The sequence below is a fragment of the Dendronephthya gigantea genome, unplaced genomic scaffold (assembly GCF_004324835.1).
Source record: "Dendronephthya gigantea isolate DGI-Jeju-01 unplaced genomic scaffold, DenGig_1.0 000059F, whole genome shotgun sequence".
Taxonomy (NCBI): domain Eukaryota; kingdom Metazoa; phylum Cnidaria; class Anthozoa; order Malacalcyonacea; family Nephtheidae; genus Dendronephthya; species Dendronephthya gigantea.
In genome coordinates this window covers 333,570-359,693 of record NW_021163069.1, presented here as the reverse complement: position 1 = coordinate 359,693, position 26,124 = coordinate 333,570, and the positions used below count along the sequence as shown (strand labels likewise).

General features: G+C 36.6%; 1 protein-coding gene across 2 annotated transcripts; it reads right to left on the bottom strand.

Moving 5' to 3' along the window:
* Nucleotides 1-4,019: 4,019 nt before the first annotated feature.
* On the bottom strand, nucleotides 4,020-13,607 carry LOC114530066 (MAM and LDL-receptor class A domain-containing protein 1-like). 2 transcript variants are annotated; one of them, XM_028551651.1, is made up of 14 exons: nucleotides 13,527-13,607; nucleotides 12,133-12,211; nucleotides 11,341-11,510; nucleotides 10,909-11,141; nucleotides 10,329-10,509; nucleotides 9,084-9,238; nucleotides 8,287-8,403; nucleotides 8,112-8,208; nucleotides 7,555-7,623; nucleotides 7,255-7,308; nucleotides 6,696-6,764; nucleotides 6,399-6,452; nucleotides 5,739-5,960; nucleotides 4,020-4,588 (listed from the first exon to the last, which is right to left on the bottom strand). In XM_028551651.1, the coding sequence occupies exons 4-13, from the start codon at nucleotides 10,948-10,950 to the stop codon at nucleotides 5,755-5,757; spliced, it is 1,044 nt and encodes a 347-aa protein (XP_028407452.1). In that variant the 5' UTR covers nucleotides 10,951-11,141; nucleotides 11,341-11,510; nucleotides 12,133-12,211; nucleotides 13,527-13,607; the 3' UTR covers nucleotides 4,020-4,588; nucleotides 5,739-5,754. The 2 variants fall into 2 exon arrangements, with proteins under 2 accessions (XP_028407452.1, XP_028407454.1); XM_028551653.1 differs by lacking the exon at nucleotides 6,696-6,764.
* Nucleotides 13,608-26,124: the final 12,517 nt, after the last annotated feature.

Below are 26,124 nucleotides of genomic sequence, written 5' to 3'. Positions count from 1 at the left end.
CAGCACCACCATTGGCGACATTTTTTGACAGACCGTCAGAGTTTTTTTAGCGAGGAAGAATGCTACCCTGATTCTTCTTATATTTTAGACGTGATCGATATATTTTTGGGGTCAAGCTATGCAACAATCTCAGTATATTTCCACGCGACATACATATGTAAAATGCGGCCTTTGATGGTACAAATAAAAGAAATCGAGTTAGTAATTCTCAAGACTAGAGAATAAGCTTAAAGTGAATTATCCAAGCGTAGTATTTTCACACGAGGCACTTGAGCGGTTGAAGTCACATATGAATAATTTGCTTCAAGTTTTAAGTGATTAATTGCATCACTAGGCAACAGAGATACGAGCTATATCTGGATGTACAATATATTCGAAAAAAAAACATTTCAGTAACTCCGGGAAGTTTGTAATATTCTTCCTATTTTATAATGCGTCGTAACTTACGCCATGTCGATAAAAAACTCCTGGAAAACTTATAACAATGTTTAATTGGCTCAAAGCAACAGTTGCCATTACAAATATTTACCAGTTTATGTCGTCATATCACTCATCATGGATGCTTTTGAATTGTGGTTACGTATATAAAGCAATTGTATAGAGCCTGGAGGAGACAGAGTTGTAGTTGTAGATACACTGCCGGCATGCCAACCCTAGTGAATTTTATTGCATTTTTGTTTGGGTTTCAAACTTCCGTGCATGATTGGCCGGAAGACGTCGAATGTCAAAATATGCCTTTGCCTCTACTAGCAGTTAGACCAACATTTGTCATTTCCTTTAAGAAGACTGTAAACGTCATAGGCTATGACTCGTAGCCACCACAAGTTTAATACAAAAATTTCGATTAAATTAAAACGATACAAATTCATCCAGATACTTCTGCTGTGATAGCATTGGTACAAGCCTGCCAAATACCGCGAGGATACTAGAATCACCGAGAAATCGATCAGAACTCAAAACTGCATGAATTAATTGATTTGATGACGACATTTGCATTTTAATAATTGTTTTGCTATTATGTAGAACAGTATTTCTTGTGTTTTTCTCACGAGACATTTCAAAGCAGCACGTTCAAACGACGATCATTAATGTGACGTCTTTAGAGGCAATACTTACCATGGTAGTGTAGGTGGATGTCATAATATTGCATGTCGAATCGAGTGACACATAGTAAGAGGGCTTTGCTCTTCCTTAAGAGGGCTCTGCTCTTCTTTGAGACGCAAGATATTAAAGAATACCCTTTAAAAGGATTTGAGAGAAATACATGCATACATGTCTCGTGACAAGAATAACACGATCTCTCACAATGTGTCAATCTCTTAGTTTCGCGCGTTTGTATGTTAGCGGAACGGAACGGCCACATCACGGGTATATGCTGTATACTGTATTTCCGTACTGGCCCAATCGACTTTCCAGGAAGCATAGGAGTGTTCACCGTAAGGCAAGTTCCTGACACAACATAGCATGCAATATTTAACGGCTAAAAAAAACTCTTCTCGACTTTTTGACTTGATGAAACCTCTCATTTCGAAGCTTCGAGAAATGTTATTGTCTATTATAGGTAGTTACGGCATGACATTCAATGCGCGGTTGTTAGAACACGATGATTCTTGGTCATCATATGGAACAGTTTTTCTAGCTAACTTTTAACTAGGTTCAATTTTTGACAGACCATGATGTTGATTGCCATGTTTGACCGAACATTCCGAAAATTGACTAACTAAAGTCTTTATCTTGAGCAAACGCGTCAAATTTCTGGCAAAACAACTATGTAGCACAATTAGCTGGAATATAACGGAAACCATCGTATAGACATATCGGAACCTGAATTTGAGCACATTTCATTACTATCGCCTTCAATAACCCCTTTTCAAGTGACGTCAGTTACCAAAACTTAACGGCAATTTTTTCATTGCCTCTTGGAAGCGAGACAGCTGTCAGAACTGAAGAAGGCATACCGGGAACCTTTGGAAGACTTTGTGTAGTGTGACTTATAACTATATGTGGCTACTGAATTTTGAATATAGTACTAATCGTGATTTATAGTTTATGAAAATATTTTGTACTTTGAATCAAATTGACTGTTAAATTGAACGTAGAACTAGTGTTTTGTAATGAAATATGTCAACAGACTACTAAACGACATACAATGAAGATACGTGATTCAGTTTCAAAAATGTAGCCATACTAGGCGCCTTCTATACGCCTGCCGTGTATTCAAAAAGCTCACTCACATTATTCAGTATGGGTGACGCAGAAACTCTGTTATTACTGAACAATTTGAAAGTTGTTTCTTTATCAATGGAAAGCCTTCAGGTAAGTCAAAGAAAATCAAATTCTTACTCGAGTGGAATTACTCTTAATAGAATCGTTACGACGTGATTTAGATCTCCCACTCACTGATATACGTTTGATTGTGAACTGGTAAACTCTTAGAATTAGAGAAGTGTTTATATGATCCTGACCAGACAGAATGGCGTGCCATAGAAAATATCTTGCCTGGGTGAAGCCAGTTAAGTGCTTTATGTCATTCAGTATTTTGGAATGAAACTTACTATTCTGACGTCAACATCTTTGTTCTTATTATTGTTTTAATGATGTGTGGAACTACACCTTTTGCAACATTGTCACGAAGTATATTTACCAAGACGCCTGCTCAGGCGTTCACTCGGGCTACAGTTATCTCGTTTCAGCTTGTAACGCCTAATTTTTGGTGTTATGGCCTGTTCGTGACACCCGTGCGAGAAACAATCCTAGGACGATTTCGGATTCGTTCGAAGACTTCGTGCCGCCCACATGTGATTTTCGTAAACTCGCCATGCAAAAGGAAAAACCGAGCCCATTAATTTTTCAACTCGTTCTACCTACGGTAGCCCGAGTAAAAAGCACGCTCAAACAATATTACCATAATGAATGTGCATGACGCGATGGTGCTGGAAATTGCTTCTTGGAAATTGCTTTCCCGAATTGCATAAAAGGCAAAGGTCAGCCAAGGTGGTCGGCTCAAGGAAATAATTTTTTTCTTGAAAGCAATGAATATTAAATACAGGAAATTTTTATCCTGCTGAATAGTCAGCAAACGTGGGTAATCTTGACTCGAATTCCTTTGGCATTGATCACGTACACGCACGTCTCAATAGTGATATTTTAATAAGCCATAATAAGTCCTAAACGGAAAGGAGGGTTTATGGCAATAATGGCGATATAATAGGTCCTTCTAAGAGAAAAGAAAAACATTATGTACTTGGTAAAGTTAAGATTAACTTTGCCTTGGTAAAGCACTTAAATCCATTAACTTTGCCTTATCCAACATCGAATGAATGGTTGAGAACAATGTTCGAACTTTTGTGATTATTGGTGCATATATAAATGTTTTCCAGTTATTTCTAATTTAAGATCAGCGAGGCTTTATATTGACAGATAGTTTCTTTTCAAACCTCTGGAATACAATTAAAGACGCATATTAATAATGTCAACCAAGTTCATATCAATTATCAAGCAGGAACTACATCAGTAATGTGAAATTGTAAATTGAATATGAATTAGAATCTAAGTTCCTGGACAGTCCTCCGAAGGTTGATGCATGGCGATTTCTGTATTTTTGGGTACCTCAACCGAAAGATCAAATTACTATACCAAATCTATCAAGGCCCGTTTGCGCTTGCACCTTTTGCTGCGATTTTGTGTGCGATTTTCTCCTTTTGATACATGTAAACGAGTGAATTAGTTACTCATGTTCTAATAAGAGCCCTTATATAATAGAGCATTCGTAACTATAATTACTCGTTCACATTTATCAAAAGAAGAAAATCGCACGTTTTTATTGGAGCGTTTTGGCAAGTTTGACAGCTTTTAATATGTTCTGATCGTGGATCATATAATTTAAAGTTGTGGCTAACTAGCTGCGTACAGTAGCGTAGCCAGCCTGACAATTTGTGTTTTGGTGTTCATTGACTGTGAAAACAATAAATTTCTAAAAAAATGAATTATTATATAACTCGAAATTTACATAGCGGGACAAAATCGTCAGGCTGGCTACGCCACTGGCTGCGTAGCCTGTGTGATTGAGCTATAATTACATATACTCGCTTTTTGACAATTTCTTATTCATTAATTAAAATGTTTTACTTCTATAATCATTATGTAGGTCACTGCATGTGGAAAATATGCAGTTACGTTTATAGCACAAATTGCCCTGCGGTTTGCGGTTAAAAGAAGTGAAAAAATAGACATAACCCCTTCATAAATTCATAACCCCTATAATAGACCCCTATTACGGCATGTTTGTAACCAAGTAATGAATACTAATTCATAAGACCTTTATGGAGAATTACAGATGTATACATGTGACCAAAATACTGCGCTATGATTGGAAGTTAGACTCATTAACAATAATTCATTAAAGACAAACGAAGATGTCGTGATGAGTGTATCTGGTATATAGTGTAAACGGTTCCATGGATATAGACACTGGATATTCACAGCTGCTTCCGAGTCTCTCTTCAATCATTATATAACTATCCTTCTTGGTAAGATAACAAGCAGAGTTGCAGGAAGGAAACAGTCTTGATACATTTCAAATATCCAACTATAAAAATCATGCATATTATTATTTAACTTTAGGAATTGTCAGAAAAATTCAATTTGAAGAAATTAAAAGCAAATCGTTGGCCTATAATGTTTCCTATTTTCTCTTTAGTTTTTGAAAGTATATATACATATATTTTATAACACAGTATTTCCTCGCTAACTCGAACTCCCAAGGGGAAAGAAAAAATGTCCGAGTTACCGGCGATTCGACTTAACTAGGGTTGGTGTTAGATATATATTTACCCGTGCATTGAATTGCCGCAGTTAATGCGTTTATTTGCTAAAAAATCCTGCTTTATATAATAATGAAATACTGATTAAAGCAGCGACACCATGAAATTAACTGTTAGAGTCAAAGTTAACTGTTAATATGTAGAGATGTTACAAAAACGATCAATAACGATCGTGACACTACAGATAATCTTTTAAAATTTAAAATCAATTACACGTTTATACACCGATTAATTTGTTGTTTATTTCGATAGTTTCCAGTTGTCAAAATGCTATCTTCTCACATTTTAAAATTTGCTAATCTATGATTCGCAACCAAAGTTCGAGACGGGATATATTCGACCAAGGGAAAACTTGAAACTTGAAACTCGAATTAGCTTGAAATTGAATTGGTTTGAAATCAAACGTGTGATTATAAAATCTTGGCTGATTTGTAATCACACTGTTGAGTTTGATTTCACACCAAAATTGCACGACACGAAGTGCATCCAATTTCAACTTTATTATATTCATTTTAAAATCATACAAAAATTAAACAAATTGAAAACGATTTATTAGCTGAAAGAGCCGTAATAGGTGTAAAATGTGAGTAATTTTCATCTATTTTTCTCAAGAAATTTTGCGGGGCATTTAAAAATTTAAAATAATAAACTTTTGTGCCATTTTCCTTTTTCCAATCTTATTGGCTTTTAAATGATGTGATTAATGCTCCAAAATAGTGCGATTTAGGAATTAATCACACTATTTTTAACCAATCAGATTGCAAGAAACACTATTGATTTCAAATGAATATAATAATAATCCAAGGAGGATTGGATTTAGTTCGAGTTAGTGAGGAGTTCGAGGTGGCGGGGGACTACTGTACCTAAGATATCTGCACTATAATTTAAGAGAAAGCTGCAACAGAAAAAGTTTACCTCAGTCAATAACTCCTCATGGTCCTTGTAAGCTTTCGACCACCGTTAGTGAAATGTTGTCCTGATCCTGAGTTAATACCTTTGGTTTTTGGTCTCGTCGTCTGCATTTTACCAGCACAATGATATTGATTACCACGATCAAAAGCAGCACACATAAATTCACCGCTATGAAAATGGGGAGTTTGCTCGAGACTTCGCTCGAAATATTCGCTTTTTTGCAGACTAAAAAGGAATGAGAATATAAAGAAAATAAATAAGATGTTGTATTTAATATGTTATGAAATGTTTTTAGATATGTTTACATACAGAAAATTTTGATGTCATTCGAGCTAGTGATTTCTCAGTGGAATCCTGTACATTATGGTGTTGACGTTAGACATGAATATGAAGCTCAATTTTTATTACATGAAGCATAAAGCTCAAAGAGCAGAAAATATAACCACGACTTTAATATAATCACACTTTAATAATAACACTTTAATATAATCACTTCGGTCTTCGGGGAAAAAGAGACAGCGTGTTCGAAAGGAGATCTTACACAGCCTTGCCATGCAAAAATTCTGCCATTATTTTTGCACCTAAATTTTAGCTTTTTAACACATTTAGGTTAGCACCCCCAAAATAGGTCTAGATGCAATTTAGAATCATCTGCACACTTGCCTTGAACGGACGGAGGTATCGTTGCATTTAGTTGCGAAGTGTTTAGTTTCTGTTCTAAAAATCAATGTTAGAAACGTGAAGATCTTTAATAGAATATAACGACGGAGCAATTGACCAGTGAGTAATGCAGAATAGGATGTATCACAGTTAACCAAAGATTCCAAACATTTTGAAGAAATTGGTGCATGTAGTTGGAAAAAACCGGGTAAAGTGAGGATTGAGGTAGCCCCCCCCCCTACTTGAGCACAATGGAAAGGCAAGTTGAATCATGAAACTTAGAATCAACTGCACACTTGCCTTTAACGAACGGAGGTGTCGTTGCATTTAGTTGCGAATTGTTTTGTTGCCGATGGCTTGGTTGCTGTTCTACAAATTGATGTTGGACATGTGAAAATCTTTATCAAAAGAGATTGAGTATAGAGTGCGGATTGTGGGCAGCTCCGCCCCCCCCTGATATCTCGCAGACGATCGAAAGCCAAGTTAAATACACTGACATGATGAGGTCCGGGGGACTCAACAGGCTAATGATTTCTTACAACATGCAGAGCGAATAATAGGCGACTATAATAGTTACCATCATGGTGTCGACGTTGAGATAGGAATGTGAAGACTGAAGGTCAATTTTTATTACATGAAAAATTAAGCACAAAGAACAGAAACTGTAACCACGACTTAAAACACTTCAATATAATCACTTCGGTCTTCGGGGAAGAAGAGACAGCGTGCTCGAAAGGAGGTCTTACACTGCCTTGCCATTCAAAAATTCTGCCATTATTTTAGCTTTTTAACATAGCCTATTTGGGTTAGCACCGCCAAAATATTTCTAGATGCAATTTAGAATCATCTGCACACTTGCCTTCAACGGACGGAGGTGTCGTTGCACTTAGTTGCGAAGTGTTTAGTTTCTGTTCTAAAAATCAATGTTAGAAACGTGAAGATCTTTAATAGAATATAACGACGGAGCAATTGACCAGTGAGTAATGCAGAATAGGATGTATCACAGTTAACCAAAGATTCCAAACATTTTGAAGAAATTGGTGCATGTAGTTGGAAAAAACCGGGTAAAGTGTGGATTGAGGTAGCCCCCCCCCCCCCTACTTGAGCACAATGGAAAGCCAAGTTGAATCATGAAACTTAGAATCAACTGCACACTTGCCTTTAACGAACGGAGGTGTCGTTGCATTTAGTTGCGAATTGTTTTGTTGCCGATAGTTTGGTTGTTGTTCTAAAAATTAATGTTGGACATGTGAAAATCTTTATTAAAAGAGACTGAGTAGAGTGTGGATTGTAGGCAGCTCCCCCCCCCCCTTACTCACAGACGATATAGGCCAAGTTGAAGTACACTGACGGGGGTTTTCGAGGTTTACTTAATTGGTTAACGATTTCTTACAACAGAGCGAACAATAGGCGGCGATAATATTTCTTGAGGGAAAACGAAATTCAACCAGAGTGTTTCAGAAAAAACGAAACGGATATTGTATATTTCATCTTCACTGTGTTTAAAAATAGTGGTGAGTTGTTCTTTATTGATTGGGGGTGTGTGTTCCCTATACCATCATGTGGCATGAAAAAAAATTCCAAACTAAATGAGCTATGCTATGTACAAAAATATCGTTAGACCTAACATAATGAATAGTCATAATAAACATAATAAATTAACCTAAATACCTACGGCATGTTAAAGTTCGACTTCGACAATAATTATGTACATACCTGGTTCTAATGGTTCACTGCATGAATCCCTCACACAAATATCATCAATGGCAATGTTCCCCACGTCATTGACACCACGTACACCCTCGATAACGTACTTCAAGAATGGAAGTGAGTTGTTATTGCTGGACTCAGTTAACGTTAATCATGTTTTTCGAGGAGCCTAAACACTGACCTGATACGGAGTCGTTTGGTTGTTTACAGCGACCTGTGCTCGATTCCAGCCCCTGCAGCGGGGACCATAGAAACTCTTCAAGGGGAATCCCATGCTACCTTCAGACGACACGTACACCTAGATTTTTGAAGAGCATATATACTGATATATGATACAAGAAATAAATGATATCTTGTGAGTTGGAAATTGGATATGTTGATCTGAACTTTCGAGCAAGTTATGCCTCCCATACTTTTCTCGTTAATTCTCGTGGTATTTAAGTTGTGTAAGAAATGCGGTTATTCTTTTCGTAGACCAAAGATACCAAAAGAGGTTAGCGAGGAAAAGAGAAGCCAGATAATCAACAATTAAGGGAAGTCTAAGTTAAAAATTGAGGTGTAGTTACATGTGTCGAAGGAAAGGTTGGATGCTGTTTCGTGAATCAGCTTCGCATTCAAACAAATAAAGATCTGGGAGATCGACAGCTACCCCAATGTTGGAGTAGAATTGAACCAAAATTGAGAAAAAAATAATATCGGCTAGACTCGGACTTTTGACTTTCAATGTATAATAATTTATAAGTTAAAATTCACTTGAGTATATGTAATACTGTTTGAAAAAAATCTTATGGATATATTGAACCAAATTTACTCTTATCTGCCTCTTATTATATTGAGCATTCTACTTTACTATATTTGATTCTAAACACATATTTGGTGTATAATTATCTATAAAATGAAACATTCCTGGCGTGAAAACAACATAATTTCCATTTCACGAAAAAAGAATGGCCTTGTAAGGTATAGAAAAATACCCACCTGTAAACTTCCAGCGCGCTGGCCAAACATGCGATAGTAGAAATGAAGACACGATTTGACTGTAGTAATGTTTGGGGAGATGAATCGTGCACTTTCACTATCTTTTCTTTTGGATGACCGAGAATTTTGCATGTATAGATACCAACCTGACCCAACTGTTAGGAAAACATTATAAGTGAATCTTGAAAGCTGATATACAGGGTGTATCAAAAAAAAGTATACAGACAATTGTTAAAATGTCCATAAACTGAAAATTTCGCAAAATGTCTGAAGAACGTGTGTTGATATAGGTATTTTAGGGTCTCTTGACCACTTGAACACTCAAATTAAATAAAAAAAATTTATATCGACGCGTAGGAATGATTATTTTCAAACACCACCTAAAACAACCCTCGCGCACAAAAATGGACGGTTTAAATCTAAATTCGCTATCATAGGTTGAAAGTTTGGGTAATGTTTTATAAACTATCAAAGTTCCAGACAATTTGGTGTACATTAAATCCGCCAGGTGGCCTCTCGAACTTGGATTTTTTGCTATTTTTGGCCTTTCTCGCATACGTTTTGCAGCTCACAAATGATTTCACGCATGATTAATGTAAAATATCAATAATGCATGAATTATTACCGCGTGAAACGAAAAGTATGGGGAAAGGCCAAAAATAGCAAAAAAGTCCAAGTTCGAGAGGCCACCTGGCAGATTTAATGTACACCAAATTGTCTGGAACTTTGATAGTTTATAAAACATTACCCAAACTTTCAACCTATGATAATGAATTAAGATTTAAACCGTCCATTTTTGTGCGCGAGGGTTGTTTTAGGTGGTGTTTGAAATAATCATTCCTGCACGTCGATATAAATTTTTTTATTTAATTTGAGTGTTAAAGTGGTCAAGAGACCCTAAAATACCTATATCAACACACGTTCTTCAGACATTTTGCGAAATTTTCAGTTTATGGACATTTTAACAATTGTTTACTTTTTTTTGATACACCCTGTATAGGTGCAAGTTTGACAGATGCAAGACATAGACTTTTGTCGTTGCGTACATGTTTGTAAAACTTGAAGACCATGGAAAAACGGTTGAATAAAATGGTTTAAATGACGCACACAAAAAATGCGCAGAAACGTCGCCATATTCGCAGTTGTCTTGACACTGCAATTTTGAGTTTACGTCATTGAATGAGCTCATCTAGTATAGTCTCCTATCCATCTCTTATTTTCTAAAAAGTGCCTGTTCATACTCACTGGGTACAAACTTAATAAAATTATGTAGCTGATCACAAACAGAACTGAGCACAAGATTCTCTTCATCCACAGGGTGCACTCCATTCTTCGCTGTCAGACACTTTTTTTTCTGGTATTGAAGAGATCCACTTTTTGTCCAGCTCCATGTGTCAGATTTGTTGCAATTTCTATAAACACCAACCTAAAGACGACATATGCTGACTAAGGTTGGTTCAAACGACATATGCTGACTAAGGCCTGGTTTAAACGTCGCTCTTCGTATGTGCCGAACCATATGTAACAGCAATATAGATTAGAGCAGGGACGCCGGACAAATGAGGTGGGGGGAAGCACGACAGGCCATTCGTACCCCTTACCCCTTCATTAGTTGATTTTCAGTTGTTCTTATTATGTCTCCCCCATTAAGTGTCCATGGAGTCTCTTTTTCACAACCGCGCTAACAACGTGATCCTTCCAGGGTTCTTGGATTAGAGCCACCCTCAACAGATTTACTATTGTGTTCTTACGTCGCTACCACGTCGCAGATAGGGTGGATCTTAAACTCGCTAATATCTTAAGAGACAGGGTAACATTAACTTACTTTCACTCCATCAATCACTGGCCCTATGGGCTTCACGCACATGTGATGTTTAGTGTGCGTCAATATTCCGTCTGATCCTAACTCGAATTTCAGTCTTTCTTCACTACAGCCACTGTGAATTACAAGTCTACTTCCATCCTCTGGTTTTTTAAAACCACCTCCATATATATGAATACATTTTCCTCCGCGGAATTGCAGTGCACCTGGTCCTTGACTAGTGCTTTTCAGAACGCCTATATATAGGCAAAAATGCGAATATTAAATATTCTTTTCCGAAATCCGAACAGTTATGTGTAAAGTTTGCTGGGTCCGTAACAACTAACTAACCCAGGGTCTCCGACTAACTAGAGTTAGTCATAATCATAATCTAGTTTTTCTAAATTAAGGGATGCAACCTCTCTTACTTTCTTCAAATGCAATTATAACACTTACCTGAACCCTTCGTATGGTCTATACAAATGGACCTTCATAGATGATTCCCTGAGAGCCTCTTATGTGGCCTTGTTTTCTTAACCAATTTAAATTATCGCTTAAAATATCTTGGCTCCATTGGCATTCGTCCTCAACCTCAAAGTTGCAAGAGTAAGTGCAATTTGCGAACGCTAAATATATAGAAACGGAGGGCGAAAATTAGCCTATTGCTGAACAATTATTATATACATGAAATTGATTTGATATCTTTGGTAATCTTTGGCAAATGCTGCAATTTCATTTGCTAAGAAGAGTACGATTTGGCCATTAATTGCACCCTTTGCATGCATGTTGTAAGTCTTGCTTATGGCTAATAAAAATCATTCAATTATATACAACTAACCAATCACTATTCAGGATACAAAATATGAATTTTAAATAATGTCAAATTTAAATTACTCCAAGCATTGTTGTGATAAAATCTAACAATTATGTTGAAGTTCAATAAATTGTATCCTTAGACTACAGAAGATATATAATTATACACATACAGATATGCTGAATTAAGGTATTAACGTTATAAACTATCTAGTTGACACAGGGTGTGTCAAAATATTGCAAAACCCTTAATATTCTCATAATTTATGTTCGCTTCTATTCAATAACAAAAGATCTCAGGCCCCTGAGAATTATTGAGGTTGCGGGCTTTTTGTGCACCCTGCATGTAGGTAATGCTGCATGCCAACATCTCATTGTCAAAATGTCGTCTAAAAAATACTGACCCCATCAAAATGACCTGACCGCCGTACTTACCTTGGCTCTGAACGACGGAAATCGCCATTCTAAGTAGACATGCAAAAATGAGGGCAATGCAGGTCTTCTGTCTTGTAACCTACATCAATTGACATGCAATTGTCACTTTGGCGGGTCTTCAAGACTATATTTAATAGTTAAACTAATACGCAGGTTAGCAGAATAAACAGTCCATTTTCATCGTCGTTCTCTTCCAGTAGTTCCTTTTTCTAATCTTAGTCTTCATTCTTACAATTTCTAACATGCAACATAGTTGGAGTGCCAAAACTGATAACAGGTCATTGTCACAAAGATCTGTTTAATTGTTACCTCCAGAACCAAAAAGTAAGCAAACCAACATTAACATGTAAACGATTATGTCTTGTTTTGTCGCTTCAAACTATGTTTCAAACGGTTGTAGCGAGTGAACGTGGGTGGACTGAATTTCAAACGTTGTAGCCAATATAGTTCTCGAATTCATAGCACGACATAGCCGTCCACATGTACTTGATCAGCCGTCGTTCAGTGGGCAAAAACGCAGGATGCGTGTGGACGGAAACTTTAGCCGTAAAAATATTTTTCCATCATCACCATTCCGGCATCGTGTGGATGCATGGGGCCCAATTAATGAAGAGCTATGAAAGTTTTAGACGTCGCCCACGTTCTGTTTACAACGGCAGATCTCAGATTTTCACATCTGGTGTACAACGCCTGCATTTCAAGTCACAGCGAGCGAAACCTCGTTCGGACTCAAAAAATTTGTTCCTGAATAGGGCCAAAAGTGCCGTTTTTGGGATGAAAAATACCTTTTTGGAGAAACTGCGTATCCCTACTTACACGCGCCCAAATCGTTTTGCAGAGCATAAATATAAACCACACTTGTGATGTCCGTGCACGGCTTTGGCAATCAAACCGTCCCTACATACATATTTTCAGCTGCCTTTTTCACTAACTATAAGTGTCCCTGGAGGCTGACTCCCCATCTCTGGACGCTTTCTACGCCCCTGTTCTTACCAAAGCATTTATTTGTAGGAAAATTTATGTATTACAGGAATATACTAATACGTAACTGTAGAGTTTATCCGAGCGCTTGTCTTATTATACACTTCTTTGGGTAAGAAAAAATAATGGCTTAACGCGGTACGGTATACTATGAAGTAAAGTATTTAATGAGTTTGCCTACTTTGTTAGTAATTATAGTAAAACCAAGGGCAAAATTCTAGGTTCTATAAAAAGGGATCCGGAAACCTAATTGCAGTCTGCAGAGCGCTATTGTAGGTGAATTACTTGTTCAACGAGCAGAATTTTGTAAAATTAAATTACATCAGTTTGTGCGCTTTTAAATGACATATTAAAATGACATAAAAAATATTGAGCTAATATACGGGTTTGTTCTTTTATTGTATTTAACTTACCTGCATAGTATACTCTAAATCCAACAGCATCGCCGCCAGCATCATGATATTGATAATAAATGATAATGATAAATAAATGGCGCTGTAATATAAGATAAATATTGGCATGCATGCATTCATAACATACCCTGTCACATCTTTCTTGCCATGTTCCAGAGCCTATCGGAAACAAAACAAACGAAGTGCCATTTCGGCGGGCTGAAAGGAAAGATCACCTTTAGTAATCTTTGAAGTTTTGCACTTTATTGCACGATTGTTCTTCATTGTGCGAATGTGTGGGTCTACCAGGTTGAATCAGTGTTCTTCATAGCTTTGAGACCACTGCAGTCTGGAAACGATTTTTCACTGGGCGGAATCTTTCGACGCAACGAAATATTTGCATATTTTCTTTTGAAATGAGAACAGTCAAGCCGAACTAACTTAATTACTCTGTCAAAATTCAAAAGAAAATATGCAAAAGTGGGAGAGCCCGATTTAACCATACCGGTTCACACGAACGACATCAGTTTAAGTTGTTCAACGCTACTCAATCCCCAGAACTTTTTCATTTGGCTGATCATGTTGAAGCAAACATGCTATCATAATTTTCGGGTTAAAACTCGCTTTGAAATGGCTAATATTGATGCGTGACAATGCAAATCCGGCAGAGTGTAAGCCGGGTCGGAATAATACACCCTTAATTTCCACCGTCGCGTTTTTTTACGCGCCGAAAAGTTTAAATGTTTCCAAATTGTTATTATTTAACGAATTGGTCAAATTATTAGTCATATTAAAATATGTGGAAATCTAGCTTTTTTAAATATGACATATATATCTGTAAGGATTTATACTTTTGCGTGCGTGGGGAACGTACGTATATGCATGCATGTATGAAAAACGCGACAGTGGAGAGCAGCTCTTAGACTTGATATTAGGAGCTTAAAAGAAAAGGAAATGATTAGAATGCACGAGTTTAATAGAACTGAATACCTCTGAATACATGTAAACAAGAAGGCTTGTTGTTTTGATGGAATCGGCAAATTTGATTACATTTTTCAGGCTATTCTAAATTATCACGAATTCGTTTGAAAGGCAACATGTATCCTTTTACCGGAAGTAGTCAATCTTCATTCATGCATTCAGGTTGGGTTTTAAAAATATAAACAAATTTGCTGATTGGTCTAAAATAAAATCCTGCTTTGTTAGTGAAAGCACATAAGTATTTTCTTATTGTTAGCAATCTCCCCTTGTTGGTTAAAGGTTTGTCAAGTTCCAAACCACTTACTCTCACTGTCATATAGGAAGCACTGAACATTTGCTAAAATATGGAACAATTGCAAATGACATGCATGCAGTGTCATTGTAATGACAAACTGCGTAAAAGTGAGCATTTTGATTTTTTTCATTTTCGGCGGCGCTTTCTCGAGACATAAATTATACGAAACTTCAATTACCTTTGAGGACAAGTATATACAGCAGTCAGGAGAAGCTAGCAGTTAGACCAACATTTGTCATTTCCTATATTAGAAGACTATAAACGTCATGGGCTATGAGTCATAGCCACCAGAAATTATATACTAAAATTTCGATTAACTTGTAATTAAAACGATACAAATTCATCCAGAAAGTTTTGTTGTGGTAGCATTGGTACAAGTTAAATACCGAGGATACTAGATCACGGAGAAATCGTACAGAACTCAGAACTGCATCAATTGATTTGATGACGACTTTTGCATTTTAATAATTGTTTTGCTATTATGTAGAACATATTTCTTGTGTTTTTCTCACGAGACATTTCAAAGCAGCACGTTCAAACGACGATCATTAATGTGACGTCTTTAGAGGCAATACTTACCATGGTAGTGTAGGTGGATGTCCTAATATTGCATGTCGAATCGAGTGACACATAGTAAGAGGGCTTTGCTCTTCCGTAAGAGGGCTCTTCTCTTCTTTGAGACGCAAGATATTAAAGAATCCCCTTTAAAAGGATTTGATGAAAGATATACATACATATTTCGTGACAAGAATAACACGAGCTCTATGAGTTGATCTCGTAGTTTCTCGCGTTTGTATGTTAGCGGAACGGAACGGCCACATCACGCTGCAGGTATATGCTGTATCCCGTATTTCCGTACTGGTCCAATCGACATCCCATTAAGCATAGGAGTATAAGTGTTCACCGTAAGCCAGGTTCCTGACCCAACTTAGCATGCAATATTTAACGCCCTAAAATAGACAAAAAACTCTTCTTGAAGAAAATTCTCCTTTCGAAGCCTCGAGAAATGTTTTTGTCTGTTATAGGTAGTCATGACATTCAATGCGCGGTTGTTAGAACACCCTGATCCTTGCTAATCATATGGAACGGTTTTTCTAGCTAACTATTAACTAGGTTCAATTTTTGACAAAGTCTTTCAAAAGTTTCCCTGCCTGTTTCAATTCTAACAGCTTTCTCGTTTCCTAGAGGCACTAAGAAATTTCCGTGAAATTTTGATAAATGACATCTTTGAAAGGGTTGATTGAAGGCGATAGTAATGAAATATACTGGAAATTCAGGTTCCGATATATCTATGCGTCTACGATGGTTTCCGTTATAGTGAAGCTAATCGTGCTACGTAGTGCTAATAGTTGTTTTGCGAGAAATTTGACTCATTTGCTTAAGATAAAGACTTCATGAGTTAGTTGACCTTAAGAAAAGATGTAAAAAGAGCGAGAATGTTCCTACAAAGTTCATCAACTGTTTTTCTACTGAATTTTGTTCATCTACCGAATTTTGAAGATAGTACTAATCGTGATTTATTAGTTTATGCAAATATTTTGTACTTTGAATCAAATTGACAATTGAATTGAACGTAGAACTAGTGTTTTGTAACGAAATATGACAACAGACTATTAGACGACATACAATGGAGATACGTGATTCAATTCCAAAAATGTAGCCTGTATTCACGCAAAAAGCTCGCTCACATTCAGTGTGTGTGACGTAGGAACTCTGTTATTTCTGAGCAATTTGAAAGTTGTTTCTTCATCAATGGAAAGCCTTCAGGTAAATCAAAGAAAATCAAATTCCTACTCGAGTGGGATTACTCTTAATTTAGAATCGTTACGACGTGATTTAGATCTCCCACTCAATACGTTTGAGTGTGAACTGGTAAGCTCTTAGAATTAGAGAAGTGTTTATATGATCCCGACCAGACAGGATGGCGTACCTAAAAAGAAAAAATCTTGCCTTGGTAAAGCCAGTTAAGTGCTGTCAGTTATGTCATTCAGTATTTTGGAATGAAACTTACTATTCTGACGTCAACATCTTTGTTCCTATTATTGTTTTGGTATTGTGTGAAACCACACTTTTTGCAACCTTGTTGCTTAATTAAAAGGCAAAGGTCAGCCTGACTCAGCCAAGGTGGGAGGAAAGCGGAAACATTTTTTTTCTTGAGAGGAATGAATATTATATACAGGAAATTTTTATCATTCTTAATAGTCAGCAAGCTAGGGTAATCTTAACTCGAATTCCTTTGGCATTGATCGCGTACACGCACGTCTCAATAGCCATATTTTAATAAGCCATATAAAAAGTCCGAAATGGAAGGGAGGGTTTATTGCATGATTGGCGAGATAAAAGGCAAAATGAAAAACATTATATACTTGGTAAGGCACTTAAAATCCATTAACTTTGCCTTATCCATCATCATCCATCATCGAATGAATGGTTGAGAACAATGTTCGAACTTTTGTGATTATTGGTGCATATCTAAATTTTCAACAGGTTTTCTAATTATTATTAAATTTCTAATTCTAATTGAATTTCCAATTGTAATTAAATTTCCAATTTAAGATCAACGAGGCTTTATATTGACATTTGACAGAGAGTTTCTTTTCAATCCTCTGGAAGTTAATTAAAGACGCCTATTAATAAGGTCAACCAAGTTCATATCAATTATCAAGCAGGAAGTACATCATGTAATAGCAAATTGTAAATTAAATATGAATTAGAATTTACGTTCCTGGTCAGTCCTCCGAAGGGTGATTTCGGTGTCTTTGAGTACCTCAAGTGAAACAGAGATCAAATTAATAGACCAAATCTATCAAGGCTCGTTTACGCTTGCAATTTTTGCTGTGATTTTATGTGCGATTTTCTCCTTTTGATAGATGTGAACGAGTGAATTAGTTACGAATGTTCTAATAAGAGCCCTTGTTTTATCGGTGCTGTGTATTTTAAATGTGATTGCATGGTTCATTCGTAGTCACATGACTTCAAATAAATGCAATGTTTCCCGCCAGGGAAAAAAGTGTTGCCCGCTTCTTGTCATAACAAAGTAAAGTGGATTTTTTAAATGAAATTGTTGGTTAACATGTATGTTTTTGTTCCAAAAACAAAACATTCAATGTTCACTACTTCGGAAAATTGTGAGTTTTGTTTTCCATCGAGTCTCAATGTTTACCTCGACCAGACTCTTGGGAAAACAAAACTCACTATTTCCCTCGGGAGCATACGTTAAGTGTATATTACACATCAGAACATTCCTAACTAATTACTCGTTCACATCTATCAAGAGCAGAAAATCGCACATAAGATCGCATGTGAAAACGAGCCTTCAAAACCTATGAAAAATTTGCTTTTGCCTATACTGCTTTTGAACTACTAGTTAAAGATCTGTATGCGGAATTCACAGTGACGAAGTGCATATAGCACACAATCTTACATGTGAGGTCTCTTATATACACGAAGCTTCATACAATATTTTAACGCGCTTGTTAAATGAATAGATTAAGCTTAATGCATATGGGGGACTATTATAGTTTTACGGATAACGGTCATCAGTTTCTACATTTTTTTTGCGATTTGCGGATACCTGGTATAATAGCGCGGTGACGGAAAATCTTGAATTTATTATTTATCTATAGTCGGATTCGGTTACTGCTTCAAGTTTTGGTCGATTTTCGGATAGTTGAATTGTTGCGTATCCGGCTACTAGCTTTTTTCTCTCAAAATAGTCCGAATTCTATGAAATATCGAGCTTTTGTATTGGAGCGTTTTGGCGAGTTTGATCATATGACCCACGATCAGAACATATTAAAGAGTTTAAAGTTGTGGCTAACCAGCTGTATGTGTAGCGATTTTTTCTCTTTGGTTTTTAAAAGTGTAGATACATTTTATAATACCTAAGATATCTGCACTATAGTCTAAGGGAAAACTGCAAGTTTACCTCTTCTGACAGTCCTTGTAAGCCTATGTGGTCTTGACCCAGAGTTAAAGACTTTGGTTTTTGGTCTCGTCGTCTGCATTTTACCAGCACAATGATATTGATTACCACAATCAAAAATAGTGCACATGAATTCACCGCTATGAAAATGGGGAGTTTGCTCGAAATACCCGCTTTATTGCAGAAATAGAGAAAATAAATAAGATGTTGTATTTTTCATGTTATAAAATGTATTTATCTATGTTTACAAACAGAAAATGGGTGATGTCACTCGAGCTAGTGATCTCTCAGTAGAATCCTCTACATTATGGTGTCGACGTTAAGATATGAAGGTGAAGGTCAATTTTTATTACATGAAAAATTAAACACAAAGGGCAGAAACTATAACCACGACTTAAAACACTTCAATATAATCACTTCGGTCTTCGGGGAAAAGAGATAGCGTGTTCGAAAGGAGATCTTACACAGCCTTGCCATGCAAAATTCTGCCATTATTTAACTTTTTAACACATTTGTGTTAGCACCGCCAAAAAAGGTCTAGATGTAATTTAGAATCATCTACACACTTGCCTTCAACGGACGGAGGTGTCGTTGCATTTAGTTGCGAAGTGTTTAGTTTCTGTTCTAAAAATTAATGTTAGAACGTGAAAATCTTTAATAGAAAATAACGACGGGGCAATAGACCAGTGAGTAATGTTTCAGAATAGGATGTATCACAGTTATTCAAAGATTCTAAACTTTTTAAAGAAATCGGTGCATGTGATTGGAAGAAACCGGGTAGACTGTGGATTGGGCTAGCCCCCCCGCTCCATACTTGCAGACGATAGAAAGCCAAGTTGAATCATGTAATCTAGAATCAACTGCACACTTGCCTTTATCGAACGGTGTTCTTGCATTTAGTTGCGAATTGTTTTGTTGCCGATGGCTTGGTTGCTGTTCTAAAAATTAATGTTGGACATGTGAAAATCTTTATTAAAAGAGACTGAGTAGAGTGTGGATTGTGGGCAGCCCCCCCCCCCCGTACTCGCAGATGATCTAGAGCCAAGTTGAACTACACTAACATGATGAGGTCGGGAGGTTCTCGAAGTTTACTCAACAGGCAAACGATTTCTTACAACAGAGCGAACTATAGCCGGCTATAATAGTTCTTGTGGGAAAGCGAAATACAAGCAGTGTCTCAGAAAAAATGAAAAGGATATTGTATATATTATTTTCACCGTTTTTGAAAATAGTGGTGAGGTGTTCTTTATCCATTGGGGGCGCGTGTTCTGTGTACAATCATGTGACATGAAAAATTCTCAAAACTAAATATGTAAGCTATGCTATGTACAAAAATATCGTTAGAACGAATATATTAATGGTTAATAAACCTAAATACTTACGGCATGTTAAAGTTCGACTTCGACTATATGTACATACCTGGTTCACTGCATGAATCCCTCACAGAAATATCATCAATGGCAATATTCCCCACGTCATTGACACCACGCACACCCTCGATAACGTACTTCAAGAATGCAAGTAAATGGTTATTTTTGGACTCAATTAATCTTATTTTTCGAAGAGCCTAAACACTGACCTGATACGGAGTCGTTTGGTTGTTTAAAGCGACCTGTGCTCGATGCCAGTCCCTGCAGCGGGGACCATAGAAACTCTTCACGGGGACTCCCATGCTACCTTCAGACAAGACGTACACCTAGATTTTTAAAGAGCATATATACAGTGGGGGTAAAAAATCTGATCCCATGCAGTTGATAATTTTTCTTAATTTACAATAAATGATATCTTGTGAAATGGAAATTGGATACGTTGATCTGAACTTGCGGGCAAGTTATGCCTAGCTCCCATATGTTTTCTCGTTAATTCTCGTGCTATTTAAGTTGTACAAGAAATGCGGTTATTCTTTTTGTGGACCAAAAATGGCAACAGGGAAGCTAGATAGTGGAATTCAACAATGAGGGGATGTCTCAGCGAAAAAATTAGGTGAAGCTACATGTGTCGAAGGAATAGTTGGAAACGTTTCGGGTATCAGGTTCGCGTTCAATGAAATGAAGTTCTGGGAGACCGAGAATACGTGTATAAAAAAATGAATGTATGAGGAAACCCAGTGGCCGCTCCTGAAACCAATGTTGGAATAGAATTTTAATTCTATTCCAACATTTTAATTTAATTTTATTTTTTTTGTTGTGTTAAAACAACTAACAAAGCTGGTTGAAGGTGGTGCACTCTGGTTCACTCTATAGTATGCCAGAAAAAGTCAAAGTTGTAATTAAAAAGTAAAAATTGAACCAAAAGTTGGTTTGAACAAAGCTGGTTTGGTTAACTCTATGCCTGAAAGTTGTCTTGAAACGTAAAAGAGGTCATGTGAAATATTAGAACAGCGCTAATTTTTATATTAAAACGTATAACATGATCGTTATGTCATTGAAACAAAATTCATATCGACTGGACTCAGACTTTTGACTTTCAATGTATAATGATATATCAGCTAATATTCACCTGATGAGTATGTAATTGTATGAAAAAAATCTTATGAGTTGAGTCAAATTTATTCATATCTGCGTCCTATTATATCGAGCACGCTACTCTACTATTTATGATTCTAAACATATATGATAATATGAACACATATTCTAAACAGAATGATTTTCCATGAATTTCATGAAAAAAGAATGACTTTGTAAGGTATAGAAAAATACCCACCTGTACACTTCCAGCTGGCTGGCCGAACATACGATAGTAGAATTGAAGACACGATTTGACTTTAGTGATATTTGGAGAGATGAATCGTGCTGTTTCGCTTCTTCCGGATGACGCAGAATTTTGCATGTATTGGTACCAACCTAGCCCAACTAAAACGAAAAACTTTAGGTGTAAATCTTGAAAGCTGATATATAGGTGCAAGACATTAAACTTCTGTCGTGGCGTACAGTGTTTGTAAAACATATATGGTCTCTTTATAAAGACCATGAAATTAACGCTTCAATAAAATGGTTTAAATGATGAAATATAGCGAAATATGGAAAAAAACGCATAAAAATTGTTTAGAAACGTCACCATATTCGCAGTTCTTGGGATAATTCAAATTTGAACGGGTGAGTTTAGGTCATCGAATAGGGCTCATCTATATATAGTCTCCTATCATCTTTTATTTTCTACAAAGTGCGTGTTCATACTCACTGGGTACAAACTTTAGTAAATTATGTAGCTGATCACAATCAGAACTAAGCACAAGACTCTCGTCATCCACAGGGCGCACTCCATTCTTCACTGTTAGACACATTTTTTTCTTGAACTGAAGCGATCCACTTTTCGTCCAGCTCCATGTGTCAGATTTGTTGCACTTTCGATAAACACCGATCTAAAGACGACATATGTTGACTAAGGCCTGGTTCAAACGTCGCATTTCGTATGTGCCGAACACATTAACAACAATAGTGACGCCGGACAAAGGGGGAGCCCCATGATTAGTTGATTTTTACTTGTTTTATTAATTCTCACCCTATAAGTGTCCCTCAAGTCTCTTCTTTGACCCAACCCCTAACAACGTGATTCTTCCAGGGTTCTTGGATTAAAGCCACCTCAACAGATTTAGTATTGTTTTTAATACGTCACTACCGCGTCGTAGATTTGGCGCATCTTAAACTCGCTAATATCTTAAGAGACAGTGTAACATTAACTTACTTCCACTCCATCAATCACCGGCTCTTTGGGCTTCACGCACATGTTATGTTTAGTGTGCTTCAATATTCCTTTTGATCCTAGCTCGAACCCCAATCTTTCCTCATTACAGCCACGGTATATTACAAGTCTTTTCCCATCATTTGGTTTAGTATAACCACCGTGATATATATGAATACATTTTCCTCCGCGGAATTGCAGTGCACCTGGTCCTTGAGTTTTGCTTTTCAGAACGCCTATAGATAGAGAAATAATATGGGTGTTGAATATTCCGTTGTTGTGAAGTCCGAATATTTATGTTCAAAGTTCGCTGAATCTGTACCAACTAACTCCATTATAGTTATTGAAAGAATTGGGCAATCATAATCATATAAACTACCAGGGTTGCCACTTTCTCATACTCTCCTCAAATGCAGGTATAAAACACTTACCTAAACCCTTCGTATGATCTACAAATGGACCTCCTTGTTTTCTTAACCAATTTAAATTATCGCTAAAACGATCTTGGCTCCATCGGCATTCGCCTTCAACCTCAAAGTTGCAAGAGTAAGTTCGATTTGCGACCGCTAAACATCAGAAATACAGACCGAAATTAGGCTATAATTACAAGTAACTACTGATCACCGTCGATTCTGTAAGATACATCAACCGTTCATTATATTATATAGGAATCCAATTTTATATCTTCTGTAATGGAAGATGCTGGAAAATCTTTCGCAATTTCATTGGCTAAAAGGAGTGCGATTTGGGCATTAATTGCACCCTTTGCGTAATGTAATTGCATGCTCACAGCCAATAAAAATCACTGTAGTATATACAACCAGCCAATCACAATTCAGGATACAAAATATGAATTTTAAATTATGCTAAATTTTAAGTATTCCAAATCGTAGTATCTACCAAGCATTGTGGTGATGACATTTAACAATTATATTTACGTTATATAATTACAGAAGATATATAATTATACACACGGATATGCTTTAATAGGTATTAACTTTATTAACTTAATATAGGTAATGCTGCATGCCAACACCACATTGTCAAAATGACGTCTAAAAAATACTGTCCCCATGCAGACGAGCTGACCACCGTACATACCTTGGCATTGAACGACGGAAATCGTCATTCCAAGCAGACATGCAAAAATGAGGGTGATCCGCGAGGTCTTCTGCCTTGTAACCTACGTCAATTGACAACAATTACTTACTTCTTTGGCGGGTCTTCAGGACTTCATTTAATAGTTAAACTGATGCGCAGGTGAAACAGCAAATTTCCTGTACCTAATTTTCATTGTAGTTAAGGTTAATTATTCATATATTTAGTTCAGCCGGTCGGATTTCTATTGTAAGCTACTGCACTTACAAAAGAAATCCGTCGGGCACAACTGAATAATTATTATATGAATATTTAACCCCCCCTCCCCAATTATCGTTCTAGTTATGCTCGCTAGGTCAGCCAGTTAGTAGGATAAATTAGCCAAATATTATTACCATAATCGTTGTTATCTTTGCTTGAAACGAAGAAATCAAAGGGACTTCTTTTTTCAGTAATCTGGCAACCCTGACCGCTCGCTATGTCTTGAAATGCAGACGTTGTACGTCAGACGTAAGAGTCTGAGATCTGCCGTTGTAAACAGAACGTGGACGAAGTATTTAACCGAAACACCCCACCCCCCGAATTATCGTTCTAGTCACGCCACTGAATTTTCCAGACACAGCGAGTGCCACTTCGTTTTGACCCAAAAAATTTGTTCCTAAACATAAACCTATGATTGTTCAACGTCTCAGTTCTCACATATCGGCCTCATTAAATTCATGCGATTGATAATATACAATAACTCCTTTCGAACGCATTTATTTTATTCGTAGGAAAAAATAAGTATTATAGGATTATATTTATACGTAACCGTAATGTTTATCCAAAAGATCCAAAAGCCAAAAAATATCAAGTCTGTTTGATACGTGAGTCAAGGCTACATGAGGCCAAATATTCAGTGAAATTCACACGCACACAGAGAGCAAAGTGCTGAGCAAACAGACACGAATAACTTAACAGAATGATAAAATGTAAAATTCAGACATTTAGAAGACAACAAAAGACAAAAAAGTGACAAAAAAGTATATGGTTGCGATGAGTGAGTAATTTGAGATAACAAAGCAACCTATTGATTATTTTGACTCTTATTTTGACTTATAATACAAATGCAGCTTATAACTACCTGCTGGTTTGAATATAATATTTGAATAATCTTTTCAATTAATTCCCTAGTTGTACGAGGAAAGTAATTGTTCACAGGAGCGAGAAGGGTTGATTCTTCCCAATCAAATTTGTGGTCGATTTCCCGTGAGTGCTTATTTATAGCTATAGCTGATCTTTCCAAATTTCCTCTTGAACAACAATTCGAATGTTCTTTTTGTCTTACTTTCAAATCGGCGAAACCGGACGTAATTTGAAAGTCAGAAAGTCTTTTAGAGTTGAAACTTTATCTCTTCTTAATTTAACCGTTTATAATTGCGTGCTTTGTTGCGTGATGAGGCCAAATATTTAGTGAAATTCACGTGCACACGGAGAGCAAAGTGTTGAGCAAACAGAAACGAGTAACTTCTTTGCTCAGGGGATAGCTCTCGTGTGCTGCAGGCTTAACGCGCTTAGCAACAATTACTTCTAGCTGATCTGGGTATAAAAATCAAGCAATCAGAAGCCAGATCTTCGACAAAACTGAATTATCATAAATTTCCTTCATTGCATATGACATCGACACTCGAAAATATCAAATAATTTTATTATATTTATTTGAAAACACGTTTATTTTTTCTCAACTGTAAATTAAAATTTAAATTTTTCACCCTTTGTATTATTAGTTAGAAGAATAAGGGCAAATAACACCAGGTGCATCCGTGCATGGTTTTGTCGAGACGCTTTATGACGACATTATCTCAGATCAGCTGGTTATAAAACGCTATTTCTCCGATTCGTTTGCACATCCTACCCCCCAAAATTACTTGGAATTATAACAGAATGATAATATGTAAAATTCAGACATTTTGAAAACAACAAAGGACAAAAAAGCGACAAAAAAGTACATGGTTGCTATGGGTGAGTAATTTGAGATAACAAAGCAACCTATTGATTATTTTGCCCCTTTTTTTGACCTAAATACAAATGCAGCTTATAACTATGCGGGTTTGAATACAATATTTAAATAATCTTTTCAAGCGCTAGTGGTATTCCGGGGTCTTTAGCCCAAATATTTTAGGCTATTTACGTTTTATGTACGAGATTATACGTTTTGCTTCTTCCCGTCATTATCGTCTGAATTATAATAGACGACTTGCGCTTTAGACTAATTTTTGATCGAAGTAACTAGAAGAAAATAAATCATCACAGCTAGAAAGATCTTACTTAAATTAGTGTGAATGCAAAGTTTGGCTGCGAAATTTTGTAAAATACGGAAAATATAGCCATGCGAAGTTGGCAAATTTTGTGTACTTTTGTATTACGTGCCGAAATGTGTAACTAATTTAGTTACAAACTTCCGGTCGTAATACAAAAGTATACAAAAATCGACAACTTTTCATGGCTATATTTTCCGTATTTTACAACAACTCGCAGCCAAACTTGGCAGGTTCACTAATTTTAGTAAGCTCTTTCAAAAAATGTCCTTTTTATCGCTGAGGTAAGAAATTAGTCTAAAGCGCAAGTCGTCCATTGATGCCGGATGGGCAAACCGAAAT

Excerpts from the sequence above, each read along its gene's own strand:
- LOC114530066 (XM_028551651.1), bottom strand. The coding sequence starts at position 10,950 with ATGTGCGTGAAGCCCATAGGGCCAGTGATTGATGGAGTGAAA. Across the intron at positions 6,765-7,254 it reads GACACCTCCGTCCGTTGAAG|AACAGCAACCAAGCCATCGG; the intron begins GCAAGTGTGCAG and ends ATCAATTTGTAG. Across the intron at positions 5,961-6,398 it reads GATACCTCCGTCCGTTCAAG|TCTGCAAAAAAGCGAATATT; the intron begins GCAAGTGTGCAG and ends ATTCCTTTTTAG.